Source organism: Sapajus apella, unplaced genomic scaffold (assembly GCF_009761245.1).
Source record: "Sapajus apella isolate SASKATOON/1434 unplaced genomic scaffold, GSC_monkey_1.0 scaffold31, whole genome shotgun sequence".
Taxonomy (NCBI): Eukaryota; Metazoa; Chordata; class Mammalia; order Primates; family Cebidae; genus Sapajus; species Sapajus apella.
The window spans coordinates 13867898-13888886 of record NW_022436971.1 but is presented as its reverse complement, the minus strand read 5'-3'; the positions used below and the strand labels follow the sequence as shown (position 1 = coordinate 13888886).

Genomic DNA, 20989 nt, shown 5'->3' with positions numbered 1-20989 from the left:
TGAAGATCCAGCTTTCCTAAATGCAAGAAGGACATCTAAGAGATAAAGCCACCAAGACTGTCATCTCACAGGGTGGGATCAGGACGTAAAGCCCCGCAGGGAGGCTGCCTTGGCCCCACCTTGAGCCTGTGTGGTGATTGGGGATGTTATTGCTGGAGTGATCCATTCTCATCGCTCAAAACGATGGAAACACACTGTCCCTTCATCAGTTCTCCATGGCAATCAATTCATGGTCATAGCTTGACCTGATCACTGACCATCTGGACCGTCATAGAAGCCCTTTCTACCTCAGCTGCTGCCTGGCATATGAAATGCCCACCATAGCCAGATTCATTTAATAAAACAGAGGTTTCCTAATGTTTTACTACCTGCTGAGAAGCTTTAATGGCTCTCCAGGGCCTTCAGGACAAAACGCTAACTCCTTAGGCTGCCGTATTTGGCCATGACGAATTGGCCTCAGCCTGTCTTCCCATATTCATGGCTCAGCAAACCCATAGGGCTGTTCGATAACCTGCAAGTGAATCCTAAACACGTTTTGAACTTTCCCATTGCCTGACGTCTGCTGAATGTGTTGCTCCACTGCGGCTCCTGCCACACTCTCCCCCTTCCCCATGTCTTCTCTGCTCATCTCTCCTGCTTGTCATCCAAAGCTCCCCCAGGTCTGGATCAGATCCCATCGGTTTAAGAGCAGCCTCCGCCTCTCTTCCCACCCCAGCACCCTCTCAGCCCTCCTCCCGCTCCCAAACTCCTCGAGCCTCTGGGACTTTAGCAATCATGGATAGTAGGCATATGTGGCAATGTTGAGCCAGTTATTATTAGTTTTTTTAACTAAGCCCCAGAATTGATTCAAATGTTGCCAGTTTTTCTACTGGTTTAGGTTTTCTGGTCCAAGGTGTGATCCATGATCCTCGATGCAGTGAGTTGTCGTGCCTCCGTCATAGTCTCCTCCAAGCTGTGACAGTTCCCCATTCTCGCCTAGTCTTTCATGATCTTGATAATTTTGAAGCGTACTTGTCGGTTACCTTGTTAGAAGGTCCCTCAATTCTGGTTTGTATCATGTTTTCATGAGTATGTATTTTTGGGATGAAGGCCACAAGGTGTGTGCCCTTTTCAGTGCCTATAGGGCACATGGTGTGGGCGTGCAGTGCTGGAGGTCAACCCTGAACACTTGATTAAGGGGTGTCTCCCAGGTTTTCCGCTGAAGTTTCCCTTTGTAATTACTAGAAATATTTAAGACTACGTAAATATCCCCTTTCTTCTGTGACTTTGCCCACTCGCTTTAGCTTCCCTCAATGGATCCTGCCGCGATAATGATTAATGGGGCATTTCAATGGTGATTTTCTGCTTCCCTTTGTCTTTCTACTTGCACTAACTGGAATTCTTTATGGAAAAGCACCGTTTTCACCATTCATTGTTTTATTCAGTTATTATTTGTATCAGTATGGATTTACATGTCTTAAAAATTATTTCAGTTCTAATCTAATCTCCTGTGTTCTTTCAACATCTTTGCTCTTTATCCTCTCCTCTCCCCTCCCCTCCCCTCCTCCCTTCCCCTCCCCTCCCCTCCCCTTCTCTCCTCCTCTCCTCCCCTCTCCTCTCCCTTTTCTTTTCTTTTGCACCTCCTTATCATAAGATCCTTGAGACTCATGTGGCTTTTTGTCTGCTCTGGCTCTGGAATCAATCAGTTCTCCAATGATCCTTTTTATTGGAAACCCCTTTTTATTGGAAAACCAAGACATGGGGTGCTTGTGTGCTCCCTGCTAGTGGGGTGTCACGGCTTCTAGGCCCTCCCAGTGGAAAGGAGAAAATATATTTATTATAGGAGCCGTGAATACACACATGCACCTCCACTTTATCCATCCATCCACCTATCTAACCTATCATCTGTCCATATTTTAAAATCCATGAGTTTATATTTGACTCCAATTCAGACCACAAGGTACATTCACCTTCCCATTTTCTTTATTTGCAACTTCTTTCTCCAACAGTGAGAAACTCTGCTTCTATTATCTGAAATTAATTCACTTATTTTTTCAATCCTGGTACCCAAAGAAAGTACAGTTAGCCCTCCGCATTCACCAGTTCCACATCCATGGATCCAACCAACTGCAGGTTGACAAATATGGTATTGGTGGGAAACAGAGCCTGCAGATAGAGAGGGCGGACTTTTGTGTTCAGGGATGTCGTTGGTTTGCCGTACCGTTCTTCCTGTCTTCTGCCTTATGGCACCCAGTTGAAACACTTCTTGCCAGAGTCACTTGGGCCAGCTCCGTTCTTCTCTGCTCTCCTTGGTGTAGTTATGAGATTCATGTGTGATACCGAGAGATTCACTTGCCAATCTGCATGCCATCTTTACCACCACATTCCATCTGGTTGTTAAAATGTACATAACAGCAATATTCTTTGTAGTGTGCAGTTCTGTGCATTTGGACCAATGCATAGAGTCATGTATCCATGTCACAGTTCCATGCCAATATTTAAGGTAGGTTTCCTGTAGTCATTATACAGCTGGGTCTTGCTTTTTTATCCAACCTGACAATCTCCGTCTTTTAACTGGTATATTTATTGTGATTTTTTTACATAGCTGGATTTAAATCCTCTATCCTCTATCTTACTACCTGTTTCTTTTTAAAAATATTTTTTAGACAGAGTCTCATTCTGTCACCCAGGCTGGAGTGCACTGGCATGATCTTGGCTCACTGCAACCTCCCCCTCCCTGGGTTCAAGCAAGCCTCCCACCTCAGCCTCCCAAGTAGCTGGACCCACAGACTCATGCCACCCCCCATAACTGTTTGTATTTTTGGTAGAGATGGGGTTTCACCATGTTGCCCAGGGTGGTCTCGAACTCCTGAGCTCAAGCCATCTGCCTGCCTTAGCCTTCCGAAGTGCTGGGATTACAGGCATAAGCCACTGCACCTGGCCTCGCTGCTTTACATTTGTGCTATCTGTTCTTTGTTGTTTTCTTTTTTTCTCTTTTTTTCCCATCACTTGGGTTAACTAATATACTTTTTACAATTCTATCTCCCTATTGATTTTATCCTATATGTACTTTTTAGTGATTGCTCAGATACTTCATTTTTTTTTTTTTTTTTTTGAGGTAGAGTCTTGCCCTGTCGCCCAGGCTGGAGTGCAATGGCGTGATTTCGGCTCACTGCAAACTTCCACCTCCTAGTTCAAGCAATTCTCCTGCCTCAGCCTCCCGATTACAGGCACGCACCACCATGCCCAGCTAATTTTTTAAATCTTTAGTAGAGACGGGTTTCACCATGTTAGTCAGGCTGGTCTGGAACTCCTGACCTCGTGATCCACCCACCCGCCTTGGCCTCGCAGACTGCTGGGATCACAGGTGTGAGCCACCATGGCCGGCCCTGCTCAAATACTTCTAATTTATATCTCTAATTATAATTTACCTTAAAATATGCATAAGCTCCTTGTAGATTCAGGATATTAGACCTTTGTCAGATAGGTAGCTTGCAAAAATTTTCTCCCATTCTGTAGGTTGCCTATTTCCTCTGATGCTAGTTTCTTTTGCTGTGTAGCTCTTTAGTTTGATTAGATTCCATTTGTCAACTTTGGCTTTTGTTGCAATTGCTTTTGGTATTTTAGTCATGAAGTCTTTGCCCATGCCTATGTCATGACTGAACAATGAGAACACATGGACACAGGGAGGGGAACATCACATACTGGGGCCTGTCAGGGGCTGGGGGGAAAGGGGAGGGAGAGCATTAGGACAAATACCTAATGCACGAGGGGCTTAAAACCTAGATGGCAGGTTGATAGATGCAGCAAACCGCCATAGCATATGTTTACCTATACATATCTGAGATACATAGCATTCTGCACATGTATCTCAGAACTTCAAGTAAAATTTTAAAAAGTGGAAAAAAGTAATAATTTACCTTAAAAATAACATTATAGCACTTTACGTAAAGGGGAAAGACCTTATAATCATATATTCTGAAGTCTTTCCTCCAATCCTGCCTGCTTTTATTTCCACATATGCAATTTACATACAGAGCATCGCTACTATTTTTGCTTTAGATGTGGGATTGGTGAACAATGACATATGGGCCATATCTGGTCTGCCACCTGTGTTGTAAATCAAGTTCTACTGGAGCAAAGTTATGCCCATTTGGTTCTGTCTTATCCATGGCTGCTTTTGCACTACAACTGGCGCGTAGAAGAGATGTCAGAGACCATGTGATCTGCAAAGCCTGCAGTATTTGCTCCCTGGCTCTCTTACGTGGTTTCTGATGAGCACTCTGTTGTAATTCTTACCTTGTTCCTCTATATAATTTGCCTTTTCTCTGGCTGCCTTCAAGATAGCCTTTTTGCTTTTATTTTCTCATTTTAATTTCAAGTATAAAATTTTATTTTCATTTCAAATAGAAACTGCTTCTGTGTGTGTGCGCATGCGCGTGTGAGTGTGTGCTGACATCTAACCTACTTGGTTGCTTGGTGTTCTTTGGGCTTCTTGGACCTATAGTTTGGGGTCTGCCATTAATTTTAGAAAATTCAAGGCTATTATTTATTTAAATATTTATTCCGCCCTACTCTTTCTCTCTTTCTCTTCTCCTTTCTAAGATTTCATTTCACGTATGTTGATACCAACCCGCAGCTCTTAGATGCCCTGTTTCTGTTCGGTTTCTTTTTTTGTTCTTGCTCTTTCTCCTCTGTGTTTCAGTGTGGGTAATTTCTGTTACCTCCCTCCAGCTTCAGTGGTTCTTTCGTCCCTGTGTTGAGTCTCGTGAGGAGCCCACTGAGGCCATTGCCCACCTTTGTTAGGTTGTTTTCATTTCTGACTTTTGGACTTGTTGCTTCCCGTTCCCATATCTCCAGTGAAGGTTTTCATCTGACTCTTGTCTGTTGCACACCGCATCTCCTCCAGGGCGTTGTATGCTCATGCGATTAGAGACATCAACACATTAAGCATAGGTTTTATTTTAAAAGTCCATGTCAGAGAGTTCCAACATCTGTGTCATATCTGAGTCTAGTTGGTATTGCTCTGTCTCTTGGAAGTGTGTTCTTCTTGCCTTTTTCTTTGCTTTATAATTTTCTCTTGAAAGCTAGACATCTTGTGTAGAACTGTGGAAACGAAGATCGTTTTTGTCTTCCCTCTGGAAATGGTGCTGTTTTCTGCCTTTTTTTCTGGGAGGCCTTTGGTGTTGGGGGCTTGAGTTACTCTAGGTAGAAGTTGGGCTAGGTATGAAGTTCATTGTTGCTATGGCTGCCCTCTGTGCAGCACAGCCTTCTAATTCCTGCGGAAGTACCTCATGTGTTAGGGTGCAGTTTGGTTTGTCAGAGGAACACCTGCTTGCTTTTTTTTTACAGGCTGGAGGGCAGTGGCATGATCTCGGCTCACTGCAACCTCCACCTTCTGGGTTCAAGTGATTCTCCTGCCTCAGCTTCCTGAGTAGCTGGGATTACAGATGCGCGCCACCACGCCCAGCTAATTTTTTTTTGAATTTTTAGTAGAGATTGGGTTTCACCTTGTTGATCAGGCTGGTCTCAAACTCCTGACCTCGTGATCCTCCCACCTCAGCCTCCCAAAGTGCTGGGATCACAGGCATGAGCCACGCAGAAACACCTACTTTACATCAGCTTTGGTCCCACACTCTGCACTATACCTTGGAGAGCGTCTTTCTGCATGTCACTCTCCTCTTCTGTTCTGCTGCTCTTGTTCTGGTCAGCTTGAAGATGTGGGGTGGGGATAGGCAGAAAGTCTCTGCTGTTCCAATTAAGCCTCAGTGGTAGGCAGGCAGCCTGCCCTTGGTTCTCAGAGGGCTGACTTCCTCAGTGTTTTTGCCCCTGAAGCAGGTTTAATAATAAGCACAATTAGGCCAGGTGTGGTGGCTCATGCCTGTAATCCAAGCACTTTGGAGGCCAAGGCAGGCGGATCACCTGAGGTCGAGAGTTCAAGACCAGCCTGAGCAACATGGTGAAACCCCGTCTTCATAAAGAAAAAAAAAAAAAGAAAAAAAATAACAAGCACAATTAAAAATATATATTTTTTACTTTAAGTTCAGGGACAAATATGCAGAATGTGCAGGATTTTTACATAGGTATACATGTGCCATGGTGGTTTGCTGCACCTATCAACCCATCATCTAGGTTTTAAACCCCACATGCATTAAGTATTTGTTCTAATGCTCTCCTTCCCCTTGCCCCCCACCCCCCACCTGGCCCTGGTGTGTGTTGTTCCCCTCCCTGTGTCCATGTGTTCCAATTGTTTAACTCCCACTTTTGAGTGAGAATATACAATGTTTGGTTTTCTGTTTCTGTGTTAGTTTGCTGGGAATAATGGCTTCCAGCTTTATCCATGTCCCTGCAAAGAACATGCTGCATAGTATTCCATGGTATATATGTGCCTCATTTTCTTTATCCAGTCTAACATTGATGGGCATTTGGGTTGGTTCTCCAAGTCTTTGCTACTGTAAATAGTCCTGCAATAAACATACATGTGTATGTGTCTTTACAGTAGAATGGTTTATAATACTTTGGGTATATGCCCAGTAATGGGATTGCTGGGTCAAATGGTATTTCTGGTTGTAGGTCCTTGAGGAATCACTACACTGTCTTCCACAATGGTTGAACTAGTTTACACTCCCACCAACAGTGTAAAAGCGTTCCTATTTCTCCACAGCTTTACCAGCATCTATTGTTTTCTGACTTCTTAATAATCACCATTCTGAGTGGCGTGAGATGGTATCTCATTGTGGTTTTGATTTGCATTTCTCTAGTGACCAGTGATGATGAGTTTTTTCTTCATATGTTTGCTGGCTGCATAAATGTGTTTTGATATTTTTGTCTGTTCATATCCTTTGTCCACTTTTTGATGGTGTTGTTTGTTTTTTTCTGGTAAATTTGTTGAAGTTTTTTGTAGATTCTGGATATTAGTCCTTTGTCAGATGGATAGATTGCAAACATTTTCTACCATTCTGTAGGTTTCCTATTCACTCTGATACTAGTTTCTTTTGCTGTGAGGAAGCCTTTTAATTAGATCCTATTTGTCAATTTTGGTTTTTGTTGCAACTGAAAATCACAATTTTTAAGTAATGATGAGTTATGGAATATCTTGCAATATGTGCAATAACTTTGATGTGGTGTGAACATATCTTGATTTTGTTGTTGTTGGAGGTGGCAGTCGTGTGTAGCGTTAATACTGTTGCCATTTGTTACCTGTATTTATAATGGAAAGAAATACTGCATTTCAGTTAGAAGTTAGTGAAATTAAGATGTAACATTTCCACATCCAAGTTCATGCTTCTGCTTTCTGCCTGTGGACATTCTGGACTTCTGGTTCAGAGCTATCTAATCTAGATTATGACATCCTTGAAGTCAGGGACTGACAGGCCCAGGCTTTATTCCCAGCTGTCTTTGTTTTCTATGTGACATGTGTTTCCTCATCAGTATGTAGAAATAATACTGCTTACCTAATGAAGTTGCTGTGGGATCAGAATGATCAGTTAATGTCTACAAAGGGTTTGGAAATGCCTATTCCATAGCAGTATTCAATTAATAAATGTAAGCTCTTTTCGTAAGTTGCTGTCAGGCCAAGGGACCACCTGATAAATGGCAATGTCAAAATAAAATACTGCTGGTTGGTGTCCAAGATGCATGTGACTTGTGCCACATTATAGTGAAGTGAAATGCCTTGTTACTGATATCTAGAGAGATACTTCCTAGTTTAAAAAGAACAAGAGTTGGTCATTGTTCTTGTGTAGAGCTTGAATTTCCGGATGGACTGTTCCAAAGACAATAACCAGAATTACAAGTGTCCATTTCTCTGTCTCTCTCTCTGTCTCTCTCTCTCATTCTGTGTGTGTGTGTGTGTGTATGTGTGTGTGTGTATGTATGTGTGTGTGTATGGGTGTGTGTGTGTGTATGGGTGTGTGTGTGTATGTATGTGTGTGTGTATGTGTGTGTGTGTATGTATGTGTGTGTATGTGTGTGTGTGTCTGTGTGTGTGTGTGTGTCTGTGTGTGTGTGTGTATGGGGGCCAAATCAAAACTTGTGAGCCCCCTTGGACCAATATTTCTACATGTATTTGGAAGGAAGGTCATGAGGGAAAAGACTGGTTGGGGGAGAGTTGCTGGGGTCAATACCTGGCTCTTCTACCTTAACAATTCCATTCCCACTCCCAGAAAGGTTTATTCTCCACTCAGCAAAATGCACCCCACCTTCTGTGGGTTTAGCAACCACTTGATGTAATTTAAGCATGCGTCCTAAGGTTTCTACTCCTTTCCCCCTGCAGCTGATCCAAGTATTCCTTTTGAAACTAGATAGAATATTATTCCCAAGCAGAATTATGAGAGTTAGGTTTTTCTATCTTGCTATGTTCCCAGGAATGTTTTAACACCTCATATATGAATCTGGTTTTAGTGTGGCAATATGAAAGTGTATGGACACAAAGACACACACACACACACACACACACACACACACGCACCCATCACTAGTTGGCCTGCACAATCATGCATTAGTATTGTCCCATACACACATAATTGTCCTGTTGTATGACTCTCTTCCTTCCTTCCTTCCTTCCTTCCTTCCTTCCTTCCTTCCTTCCTTCCTTCTTTCCTTCCTTCTTTCCTTCCTTTCTTCCTTCCTTCCCTTCTTCCTTCCTTCTTTCCTTCTCCCTTTCTTTCTTTTTTTTTTTTTTTTTTTGAGACAAGGTCTTAGTTTTGAACCCAGGAGGCAGAGGTTTCAGTGAGCTGAGAGTACAGTAGCACGATCTCAGCTCACTGCAACTTCTGCCTCCTGGGTTCAGAAGATTCTCCTGCCTTAGTCTCCGAAGTAGCTGGGATTACAGGTGTGCACCACCACACACAGATAATTTTTGTATTTTTAGTAGAAACAGGGTTTTGCCATGTTGCCAAGGCTGGTCTTGAACTCCTGGCCTCAAGCAATCCTTCCATCTTGGCCTCCCAAAATGCTGGGATTACAGGCATGAGCCACCACACCCAGCTCCTGTGCTTTCTTTCCAAAGACTGAAGGCCCGCAGACTGTTTGGCACTCCCTACAGAGCAGTGTGAGCACCCAAGTTTCACTATATGGAAAGTAACAATGAAAGGAATCCAAGAGATCTTGTAAAAGACACAATCAAATTGAAATTCAATGCAGTTAAATGTCTTGACAAAGTCACTCAGCTAGTAAGGGGCAGGACTGGGATGCAAAGCCAATTCTTCTGATGTCACATCCTATACCTCACTTGATGATTCTCCACAGGAAAGCTGTATTGTGCATTTGGCCATGAATTGAAAGAGACCAGTTTGCATTTTTAGAGACCTTCATTTATTCACATTGCCATGTGACATTTCAAAGCTACTGTTAGAGCATGAGGGACTTTAATCAATGGCCATCTTTCCTTCTCATGTCCTCACTTACACCCTTTGAGGACACATAGGATGAGGGGTGGATGATAGTAATAATCATGTGACAGAGAGAAACTCACCCTTTATAGCCAAGCAAATACAACCCGTTGCATACATGTTCTGACAGTAAACCATAACTAGTCCTCAAGTAGGAGACTTGATGGCACCCTGTGTCCTTTCAGTTCATCTTGAATTCACCAGATAAATCTGCATTAGCTAATTGCTTTTACCTAAGAGGAAAAAAAACAAAAACAAAAATAAACAAGAACCATCTAGACAGGAGATAGTTTTGCAACTTGGAGCAAGTCCCCTGACAAACAGGTGCTCTCTTATCTTCTCATGCAGATTAGAAGATGGGATGCTGTCTTCCCTGATATTTACATTTCAAAGAGGTGGCCTCCAGGTATCTTAGGAAACACTCCTGAGTCTTACAGGTGGCCACAGGCTTATTTAGCTTTTCAGAAGATTTACAACATCTCAAAGGGACAGAGGAAGAATTTTTTTTTTTTTTAAATATAGACAGGATTTCTCCATATTGGCCAGGCCGGTCTTGAACTCCTGACCTTAGGTGATCCGTCCACCTCTGCCTCCCAAAGTGCTGGGATTACAGGCATGAGCCACTGTGTCTGGCCCAGAGAAAGAATTTACAATGACACGTGTCCTACAGTAAATGCTCTTAGAGAAGGGGGAGGAAGGCCGTCTCCTTCTCTTATTGCATGAGAGAGAATTCAAGAAGCTTTTTGTATTTGTATTTACCCTTGCATTAGAAAGGAACAGCTGAGCTACAACTGCACAGCTCCTTTGATGAGACAGAAGGAACAAGGGATGCAGAGACCAGAAGCTTGTTTAGAAAGTGTTCCCATGGCACCCTTGGAGGGGGATAATGTTCCTCTTACATCTTTGATGCTCCTTTTAGACGTATGTGGTTTTATTATATATTATATTAATGTTATGCTTTAGGTTAAAAGAAAATTCAATTTCGCTTTCCTAAGTACACAGGAACATTTGAATCTAGGAGATTGACAATAACCTTCCTAAGTGTCTTGTCCCTTTCCTGTACTAACTTAGCTCAGCCAACCAACTGATTAGTCCTTCAACAAGTCTTCTGAGACCTTTCTGTGGGTCCGGCATACACTGGGCACTGTGGAATAGGGAAATGTGAGATGAATGAAGTCCTCAGAGTGTAGTTACTCTCCTCACCAACCCCAGGTTCTAGGTCAGCAGTGAAAGAGGTTGTACTAGGCTCTAGGCAACAGGCACATGCCAAAGTGAATGGCTATAGGCAAACAGCATTTATATTCTCCCCATGGAATGATAAGATTTGTTAGCAAATTCAGTCTCTTTCTGCTTTCCTAATCATTCTTTAGAGCTGATAAATGGTTATATCACTTAGCACTGGAGGTTTTATCTTAGCTGGGTTCAAAGGTCTATCTGCTGAGGTATCTAGTGGCTGAGCTATTACCCTGGATGAGGGCTGGCTCAGATGTCCTGGTACTGTAATAGGCTGCACAGTGTCTTCTTTGCAGAAAACTGCTTTTATTGGGAAGTCAGCTTCCCTCACTGAGGTCGGACACTGGCTGACACCTTAGCTTTGGTGTAGCAGGAGCGGCCACGGAAAAACAGACCTCTCAAACACCAAACTGGGAAGGAAGATGGAGCCAGGCGATAATTTGTCTAAATGACCCAGCTCCCCTAACAAAGAGAAGCTCTGCCTTTATATAGGCTTACACTCTAGATATTACACTTGAAAGGATCTTAGGTTTACAGCCTTAGAAATCACATATGAAAGCGTCTTGGGTTTACAGTTTTAGGAATTACATGTGAAAGGCTTCTGGTCTCTGGATGGAGGAGTAGGGTAGGGGTTTGATCTTGTTTAAGTGAAAACAGTGTCCTCCGGGAGTTTCCCCAATACCAAGCCTGCTATTTACAGGAAGGTGATTCAGGAAGTGCCAGTCGGCCAGCCTTTTCTTCTACTGAAATGCAGGGTGGAAGTCAAGGGGGAGGTGATCCTAGATGCCTGGGTCTCCTTCCTCATTGGGGTTCCGGTATCTATGGCTGGTTGGTGAGCTCTGCATTGAGGCAGCCTGGGGAAGAATTCAGCATTGCGTACCTTCAGTCCAGGTTGACTTTGTGGATTTGAAACCATTTTGATGCCCTTTAGGATGTGAGCTTCTTTTCAGGTCTCTTTAGAATGCTGTCTTAGGTCAGGCTGCTAGAACTCGAATCATAGGCTGGGTGGCTTAAACCACAGAAATGTACGCCTCATGGTTCTGGAGCTGGATGTCTGCCATTGGGCTGCCAGCATGGCTGGGTTCTGGTGATGCCCACTTTCCTTGGTTTGAAGACAGCTGTCTTCGCCCACTGTCCTCACATGACATAGAGCGAGCTCTGGGCTCCTCCTCTTCTCATAAGGGCACAAATCCTATCATGGGGAACCCGCCCTCATGAGCTCATCTAAACCTAATCACCTCCCGAGGGCTCCACTTCCCAACACCATTACACTGGGGACTAGGACTTCAACAGATGAATTTTGGGGGAAACAAAAATTCAGTCCGCAGCAGATGCATTTCTCAGTGGAAGCCAAAAAGCAATCCCAAAAGTGTTTTCTTCTTTGGTAGATTCATCTGGGATATACCGACATGGCCTTGCCAATGATTGAAATCCTAGAAATTTAGAAGTACCCATTGCAGTCACTGTCCCCAGTCCCCTAAGTGGCTTCATTCCTGCCATCTCATCTCTTAGATTTACGCTCTTCCCTTTGCAGCCCTCTCCATAAGCCAGCATGTCCCTGATCTGTGTGGCTGGTGTCTGCTCTGATTAGCTCATGCTCAGGGCATGTCTAATGGTTTGAATATCATCCCTGGGAATGGCAAAGGAGAACACTGTGGACTACAAGGCTGGGGAAAGCTGGGAAGAAGGATACAGCCTGGAGTGCTAAACTCAGATGTGCTAAGAGAAGTTTATGCTAAAGGACATTACCTTTATAGGGAAGTGGACCAGGAGGAGGGAATGAGGTAATGTCGGGTTAGAAATGAGGGTGTGACATCTACAACCATCTGATCTTTGACAAATCTCACAAAAACAAGCAATGGGGAAAGGATTCCCTGTTTAATAAACGGTGCTGGGTAAACTGGCTAGACATATGCAGAAAGCTAAAACTGGATTCCTTCCTTATATCTTATACAACAATTAAGATGGATTAAAGAATTAAACATAAGACCTAAAACCATAAAAACCCTAGAAGAAAACCTAGGCAATGCCATTCAGGGCGTAGGCATGGGCAAAGACTTCATGAATAAAACACCAAAAGCAATGGCAACAGAAGCCAAAATTGACAAATGCGACCTAATTAAACTAAAGAGCTTCTGCACAGCACAAGAAACTGTCAGCATAATGAACAGGCAACCTATAGAAATGCGAGAAAATTTTGCAATCTATCCATCTGACAAAGGGCTAATATCCAGAATCTACAAGGAACTTAAACAAATGTACAAGAAAAATACAAACAACCCCATCAAAAAATGGGAAAAGAATACGAACAGACATTTCTCAAAAGAAGACATTTATGTGGCCAACAAACATATAAAACAAACTCATCATCGCTGGTCATTACAAAAACGCAAGTCAAAACCAAATGAGATACCATCTCATGCGAGTAAGAATGGTGATCATTAAAAAGTCAGGAAACAACAGATGCTGGAGAGGATGTTGAGAAATAGGAATGCTTTTACACTGTTGGTGGGAGTGTAAATTAGTTCAGCCATTGTGGAAGACAGTGTGGATCTAGAACCAGAAATACCATTTGACCCAGCAATCCCATTACTGGGTATATACCCAAGGATTATAAATCATTCTACTATAAAGAGACATGCACACATATGTTTATTACAGCACTGTTCACAATAGCAAAGACTTGGAACCAACCCAAGTGCCCATCAATGATAAGCTGGATAAAGAAAATGTGGCACATATACACCATGGAATACTATGCAGCCATAAAAAAAGGATGAGTTCATGTCCTTTGCAGGGACATGGATGAAGCTGGAAACCATCATTCTCAGCAAACAAACACAGGAACAGAAAAACAAATACCACATGTTATCACTCATGAGTGGGAGTTGAACAATGAGAACACAGGGAGGGGAACGTCATACACTGGGGCCTGTTGGGGGATGGGAGGCTAGGGGAGGGATAGCATTAGGAGAAATACCTAATGTAGATGATGGGTTGATGAGTACAGCAAACCACCATGACACGTGTATATCTATGAAGCCAACTTGCACATTCTGCACATCTATCCCAGAGTTAAAGAATAAAAAAAGAGAGAGAGAGAAGAAAATGTGAGGGTGTGAGTTTCCTCTCTGCTGCATGGCCGTTGACTCATTTTCAGGAGCCAGCGCTGCTGCTGGGGAGTTCCACTTCTGGTCCTGACGGAATAAGAGGAGCAGGCTTACCTTCCTGTCTTAAAAACAGCCAGAAAGCTGAACAAATGTCTTAAATAACAGTTAGTGGACAATGGACAATAGGCAGAACAGGACAGGGGAAGCCAACAAGAGCACCCTCACAGGGTTCTAGCTCAGCAGTGCAGGAAGAGAGAGCCCAAAAAGAGCCCAAGGGCCTGCCCAGCTCAGGAGACGGAATGTGGGCTTCAGGGAGGCCAAGGCAGCTAGAATTTGCAGGGCAGAGACCTGCAGAAGAAGGAGCCCAGAGAGTGGTTCAGAGATCTTCAAGGAATGCCTCTCAGGCATCAGCCGAGTACTGGTGTACACGTGAATGTGAGGCAAACACCAAGGGAGGAGCGTGCAGGCAGAACAATCTCCAGGAATTTTTGGAGACTGGGTGTGTTTTGTGTTTATGGGAGCAGCTTAGAAATATATCCCTAAATTATCTGGTACTCTTCTTTTCAGAAAGAGGCACCTACTCTTCCCTCCCTTGAATGTGGGCTGGGCTTACTAATGTGCTTCTAAAGGACAGAATGTGGTGAAAGTGACAGTGATGGTTTGTGACCTCGGAGACTAGGGTGTAGAAAGCCTGGTGGCTCCTGCCTTACCCTCTCTTGCGTCAGCCACTCTGGGGAAGCCAGAAGCTGTACTGCTCAATCAGCCTCCTGACAGGTCTGTGAGGCAGGAAACGGAGCCCCCCGCCTATAGCCATGGGAGTCACCTCCCTGGAGGCTGATCCTCTGGCCCCACTCAGAGGGCTCCACTCCAGCCATCACCTTGACTGAGACCTCGCAAGACAGCCCGAGTCACAGCCACCAGACAGCTGCTCCTGGATTCCTGACACAAGAAACTGCAGGGAATAAATACTTGCTTTTTCAAGCTGTTACATTTTGAGGTCAATTTTATGCAACAAAAAAACTTTGTTTCTGACAGCCGAACTTGGAAGAGCCCCCCCCCCTTAAATTCAGGACATAGAGGAGAAAAAGCAGAAGAGAACTGCCTCGCAGAGGTGGCAAATTAGTTCCAGAACAGAGGCTGCTCTGGATCCACCGTAACGATGTTGAACATCAAGCCTCAGAAAGATCAAACTAACTTAAGTAACTTTACTGCATCTCAGAACAAAGCAGAGCACTGTTTAAAGGAATGTAACGAAATCTAGTCACTGACAGTATAAAATTGACAACGTCTCATGTCCAAACAAAAATACTGACCTTGTAAGGAAGGTCCAGAGAACAATCAATCAATATAAACAAATCCAGAAATGACATTCATGATAGAATTAGATGAGGGTGTTACTACTTATAGAACCTATTGTGAATAACATGCAGTGTAAACCCTTTGTTTCAGGGTTCTCCAGAGAAACAGAACCAAATAGGACAGATATGGATATAGATAACTGAGAGGGGATTTATTTGGAAAGGGGCTTACATGATGATGGAAGCTGAGAAGTCCTGTGATTTGCTGTCTGCAAGCTAGAAAACCAGGGAAGCGGGTGACATAGCTCAGTCTGAGTGCAAAGACCTGAGAACCTGAGGGGCTACCAGCCAGTTCCTGGAGCCCAACGGCTGGAGAACCTGGAGTGCTGATGTCCAAGCGCAGGAGAAGAAGGGTGTCCTGGCTTCAGAAGAGGGAGGGAATTTGCCTTTCCTCGGCCCTTTTGTTCTACCGAGAAACTCAACTGACTGGTTGGAGTCCAGCCCACGTGGGTGAGGATGAATCTTCCTTCCTCACTCAGTTCACTGATCCAAATGCCAACCCTACCAGAAACACTCACAGACATCCCCAGAGACAATGCTGTGCCAGCTATCTGGGCATCCCTTAACCCAGTCAAGTTGACCCCCAAAATTAACCATCACACCCTTCCATTACAACCTCTGGAATGGTCAGATTGGTTAAAAAAAGAATACCCAACTATATGGGGTCAATGAGAAAGTCACCTTAAACATAAAGACAGGTCAAAGTAAACAGAATGGAAAGAGGTACATATATGATGCTAACACTAATCAAAAGAAAGCTGGAGTGGCTATATTAGTATCAGAAAAAAACGGATTTCAGAGCAAGCAATAGTAGCAAGGATGAGAGTCATTTGTTCATCTTCGACAATCCTAGATGTGTATAGTTCTCATAACAGAGCTGCAAAGTTCATGAAGGGGTGACTTGGGAAGGGAAAGGCTTTCTATACTAGGTAACACTTCCTGCAGGTACACACTACTGCTGGGGACTGCCTTGTTTCATACAGCCATAGAAAAGTCTTGTTCTTGGCCAGGTGCTGTGGCTCACACCTGTAATCCCAGCACTTTGGGAGGTCAAGGCAGGCATATCACTTGAGCTCAGGAGTTCCAGACCAGCCTGGGCAACATGACGAAACACCGTCTCTATTAAAAAAATACAAAAATTAGCTGGACGTGGTGGTGCTTATCTGTAATTCCAGCTACTTGGGGAGGATCACATGAACCTGGTAGGTGGAGGTTGCAGTGAGCCAAGATTGCCCCACTGCACTCCAGCCTGGGTGACAGAGCAAGATCCTATAAGAGAGAGAGAGAGAGAAAGAAAGAAGAAGGAAGGAAAGAAGGAAGGAAGGAAAGGAAGGAAGGAAGGAAGGGAGAGAGGGAAGGAGGAATGGAGGGAGGGAGGGAGGAAGGGGAAGGAAGGAAGGGAAGAAGGGAGGGGAAGGAAGGAAAGAAAGAGAAAAAGAGAAAGAAATATCTTCTTGTCAGTTGATACAGGGTTAAATTTCGGGATAAAAAAATTTGAAGCCATCTTCCCAGATATGACACTAAACAGAAATAAGCAAGTGAAAGCCCAGAAGATCTGTTACTGCTAATCAGAGGAAGTGGGTCTGAACAAGGAACCACGCAGCCATAAATACCAAGCAGTGTCCAACAGGTTGCTTAGCCGAGGCATAAAGTCATGCCTTTTCTCAGGCACATCTCATAAAATTCTTCCCAGAGCACTCAGAGATGCTGTATCCAGTTTTCTTATTCACAAGAGATCTCCCTTAAGCCGAGGAGGAGACAGGCCTGACAAGGAGCAGGGTGGCTTTCACAGCAGTGCAAGTGGGAACCCCTGTGAAATTCTCCTGGAAGGCAGAACTAAGAGATGTCAGCCCTGATGCTAAGCATCCCCATAGGAGGGGCTGACCAGGAGCCTGGAGTCCTGCCCCAGCTGTGTACCCCTAAGTTGCTGGGTGAACCTCTGTAGAATGTGAGGATAGCCTGGTCATTTTCATTCTCGAGAGACACTGGGGAGAAAAAGAACATTTTGTGAATGATGTCATGTGTCCACAGGTAACTCTGAAGCGTGAGCTGCCCGAATTCAAGGCCACCTGCTTAATAGAAGACAGCTAGAAACCTCATCCATGAGCATAGTAAGCACTGCTGTTTGGTAGTTCTGTTATCTGCTAAGGTGTCATGACTGTTAGATAAATAATATTGTTTGGCAACTGCAAGGAAATAAACCGTGGAAATTGGCTCCAAAAGATGCCACTGGAGCTCAGGAGTTCCAGACCAGCCTGGGCAACATGACGAAACCCTGTCTCTATACAAAAAATACAAAAATTAGCTGGGCAAGGATGTTGCCCAGGCTGGTCTCGAACCCCTGAGTTCTTCATCAGTGATAATACCATGCAAATGCTGAGTGGTAAGAACTGGAACTGGTAAAGTGATTCAATATTTTATTGGTTGCCTGGATACCAGTATATCTCATTTAATTTCCCCCCCAAAGCTGCTGAGGCGGGGATAGTTACCTCTTTTTAACAGCTGAGGATGCCGAGGCTCAGACAGCACTCAGCCACGTGGCTGAGCTAGACTTGAATTTGAGCCTGTTCGATTTTGAACCCTAGGCTTTGTGCATCTGACCAGGTTGTGTATTGCTAATGAGAAGATCTACAGTTATGTGCCACATAACAGTGGTCTGGTCAACCACAGACTGTGTATACGAAGCTGCTTCCGTAAGATTCGAATACGGTATTTTTACTATACCTTTTCTATGTTTAGACACCTTACCACTGTTTGTCTCTCTGGGCCTCAGTTTTCCTATCTAAGGAAAGGGGAGACTCTTAAGGGTTTTCTGCCTCTGGCTCTCCTGAGCCTCCTGTCTGTGTGGCTGTTTCCTTAGCACTGGGGAATGTGAGACTTGAGATGTGCTGCTTATGGCTATGACAACCCCACACTTGTTTAACGAGGTCATGGCGACTCAGACGACTGATTCACGGTGACATGTGGGGTCTTCTGGTTCCTCCTGGAATTAGAGCGCACTGTGATGGTCCACGCGTCCCAGCCTCACCACCACTGTTTCTAAGTAATGGAGTTCTCTCCTCCCTCGCTGGTCATGTTGAAGTCTTTTTCTCTGCCCCCCCTCACACCCTGGTCTCTTTCTTTTTTCCTGCCTCTCTGCTGTTCTCTGTCCTAGCCACGCTCATTATGAATAGTTTCCAATCTGACCAGACTAGAAAGGGCGTTCCAGACCCTCTTGCTTCATCAGGGGGAGACAGGCATGGGGCTTGCTGTGAACTCCCCCGCCCACAAGTGGCCAGCCCCGGGCTTTTCTCAAGCACCTGTGTGTGCCTGACTGCTATGTGCGTGCTGCTGGCTGGCCCGTGGTTCATTCTGCTCCTTGACACCTGGCCTAGATTTGTCTAGGTTGGTGCCTGCTCAGGCCACCGAGGTCAGGTGAATCCTCTTGCTTGGGGACCAGGCAGGTCAAATCCTGCTTCAGTGCACGCACGACCTTTGAGTTCACAGTGGCCTGGAGCACAGTAACAGTTTTTTACATGATCACAACCCCAGACTGTGTACTCCCTGAAGACAGACACTGTGTCCGGTCTGCTCCCCTTTGGAGCCCCCAGTGCTTAGCCTAGGGCCTCCAAGATGCCTATCTGTGGCCAGCTTTCAACCTTTACCACCCTGCCACTTCCTATGCCTCCACTCTAATCTGGGAGCCCTGCCCTAACTGTAGAGTGGGCCTCTGGACAGCCCCAGGTGACTGTCAAATCCTTCTGTGCTTTGGTTCCAGATGTTCGCTCTCCGAGGATCACTGTCCTCCTCTCCCTGCGGAACCCAGGGCCTTTTACACCTGCCTCTTCCCCTGAAACTGGCCTTCCTCAGCCAGCCATGGCACCCAGGGGCTCCACTCCACCGTGGGTGGATTCCCAGGCCTGTTTCCTGCCCTCCAAGGTGGTGAAGCGACACCAGGTATCCCCTGGTTCCCACCTGGTTCTTGAGAGAGTGCCCAGGACAAAGTCACCTCATGAAGGTACCCCAACCAAGGGGTGGCCCTAGACCCCGAGGAGATGCCCTCCCTTCTCCAGAGCCCCAGTCACTGGTGCCAGGTATAAAAGGCTGCACCTCTGGGGGAAGAATTCATTTTCCTCTCTTTGGGATCCAGGGCAGTTAGAGAGCTAACCATTCTCATAGTCCTGGGGGATCAGCCAACGGTTCTCCTTCCTACAGCAGCTGGCAGGGCAGTGGTGCTGAGGGATGCTCGCTCTTCCTGCCTACCTTGCCCCAGGTATTCTGGGCCAGACAGTAGAGCCCTTAAACTGTGCAGGTGGTTGATCTGGACAACTTCAGAGTTCCTGGGATACAACAGTTACTATCACCAGCTGGGCTCAGCAGTGAACAGATCCTTCTGGGAATGGCAACTCCTCAACTTACAGAGTTTTCGAATTGAAAAATCTTCCAACCCACAACCATGACAGCAGCTTCCCGGATGCCTTTTTCATCCTCAAAGCAGATCTGTGTCATGCGCACCTGCAGCCCATTTCCCAGATTGTGGAACTGAGCCTCTAGAATCAAGATGCCTGTGCTGCTTTGCTAAGGCATTACTAAGCCCCTCCTTCCTCCTCCAGCCAGCTGGAGCAAGGTTACTCATCCCTGGAGTTCCTTCTCTTCCGAGTGTTGCTAGGTCCTGGGATTGGCCAGGGGGATCGCCTCAGCTCTCCAGGCTGAGTCACTGCTAGGTCAGGCCTGGTTGCTGACAGCACAGCCAAGGGCCCTCCCAGGGGGACTCCAGCCAGCGCAGGATCAAAAGCACCAGGGCTTTGGAAAGTCATTTCGTTTATAGCCTGGGAACACACTGATCTGGTGTTTCCTTCTCATTGCTTGTTTGTAAAAAAGACTCCCCTCACCCCCGGCCTTCCCTGAGGTGGCAAGCTGGGCAGCAGTGGGGCCTAATTTGCTCTGAATCCAGCCAGATGCTGCTCATCAGAGCCGACTCTAGCCCTGCTCAGCCCCCAAATTCATCATTTTCAGAATGAGGGCTTTGAGTTGAATTTTCCTGTATTTTCAGATCTCCCATCTTCACATTGGAATAATGGAATTATTTTACACAAAAACCAAATTAAGTGGCCTGAAGTTGGACTGGCTTCCTGGAAAGCCTTTCCACATAGAGTAGACTTGCTTCCCAGGCAAGGTCCTCCCTGGAGGTGGGAGGGGAGAGTGCAGGAGGGCTTCCTGCCTGGGGGCTTGCAACCTCAGGAATTTGTGGGCAGCTGTGATGCACTTGAAACTCTGGTCTCTGAGAAAACCCTTGTGGAGGTATCTCACCTACAAACTGCAAGATTCTCTTTGTGTAGCCCCCACCTCTGCAATGTCAGCATGTGAGGGGTTTGCCTGTTTTCTTGGACGGGCTGCCTAGATGGGAGCTGCCCCAAGCCCAGCTGGAGTGCGTCCACATTTGGCCACATGGACGGGAGCTGCGTCCCTGGACAAAGCTCGTCAAGCAGCTGCCCCCAAACGTCTATCCCGAGCTGGCCGCCTTGTCCAATTCACTGAGCTGCCGCATTCGATGCTGTTTCCAAGCTGGCCTCCTCCCTGGCCCTCTGCATCTCAGCAGAGCAGCCGTTCAAGCTTCACACGGAGACTGGCCTTTGATTATTGCATCACACGCCTCACCGGCCCCATTCATCAGCAAGCCTGTGGGTTTTTCCTCCAAATCTCTCTGAAGTCTTTTAACTTCTCGCTGAGCAGCCCCTGCGATCTGAGCCATCGTCTCCCCCGGTTCCCTGCAGCGTCATCTGTCTCCACTCCTGCAGTCCATTTTCCATGGAGTGGAGGAGTGACTTTTTAAAGAAGTAAATTAGCTCATATAATTGTCAGGTTTAAAATTATTTTTGGATCAGACGTGGTGGTTCACGCCTGTAATTTCGGCACTTTGGGAAGCCAAGGTAGGAAG

At 45.5% G+C, this 20989-nt stretch overlaps 1 protein-coding gene across 9 annotated transcripts in view; it reads left to right on the top strand.

The window, feature by feature from the left end:
* LPIN1 (lipin 1) overlaps positions 1–20989 on the top strand; it is a 150315-nt gene that overhangs the window by 46838 nt on the left and 82488 nt on the right. Inside the window, exon 1 of one of the 9 annotated variants that reach the window (XM_032294089.1) lies at positions 16618–17183. The exons of the other annotated variants lie outside the window; for them this stretch is intronic. Within the exon in view, the coding sequence (XP_032149980.1) occupies positions 17175–17183 (9 nt within the window). The 5' untranslated portion in view covers positions 16618–17174. Of the gene's footprint in view, positions 1–16617; positions 17184–20989 lie in introns of those variants that run through there. 9 annotated transcript variants of the gene reach the window in all.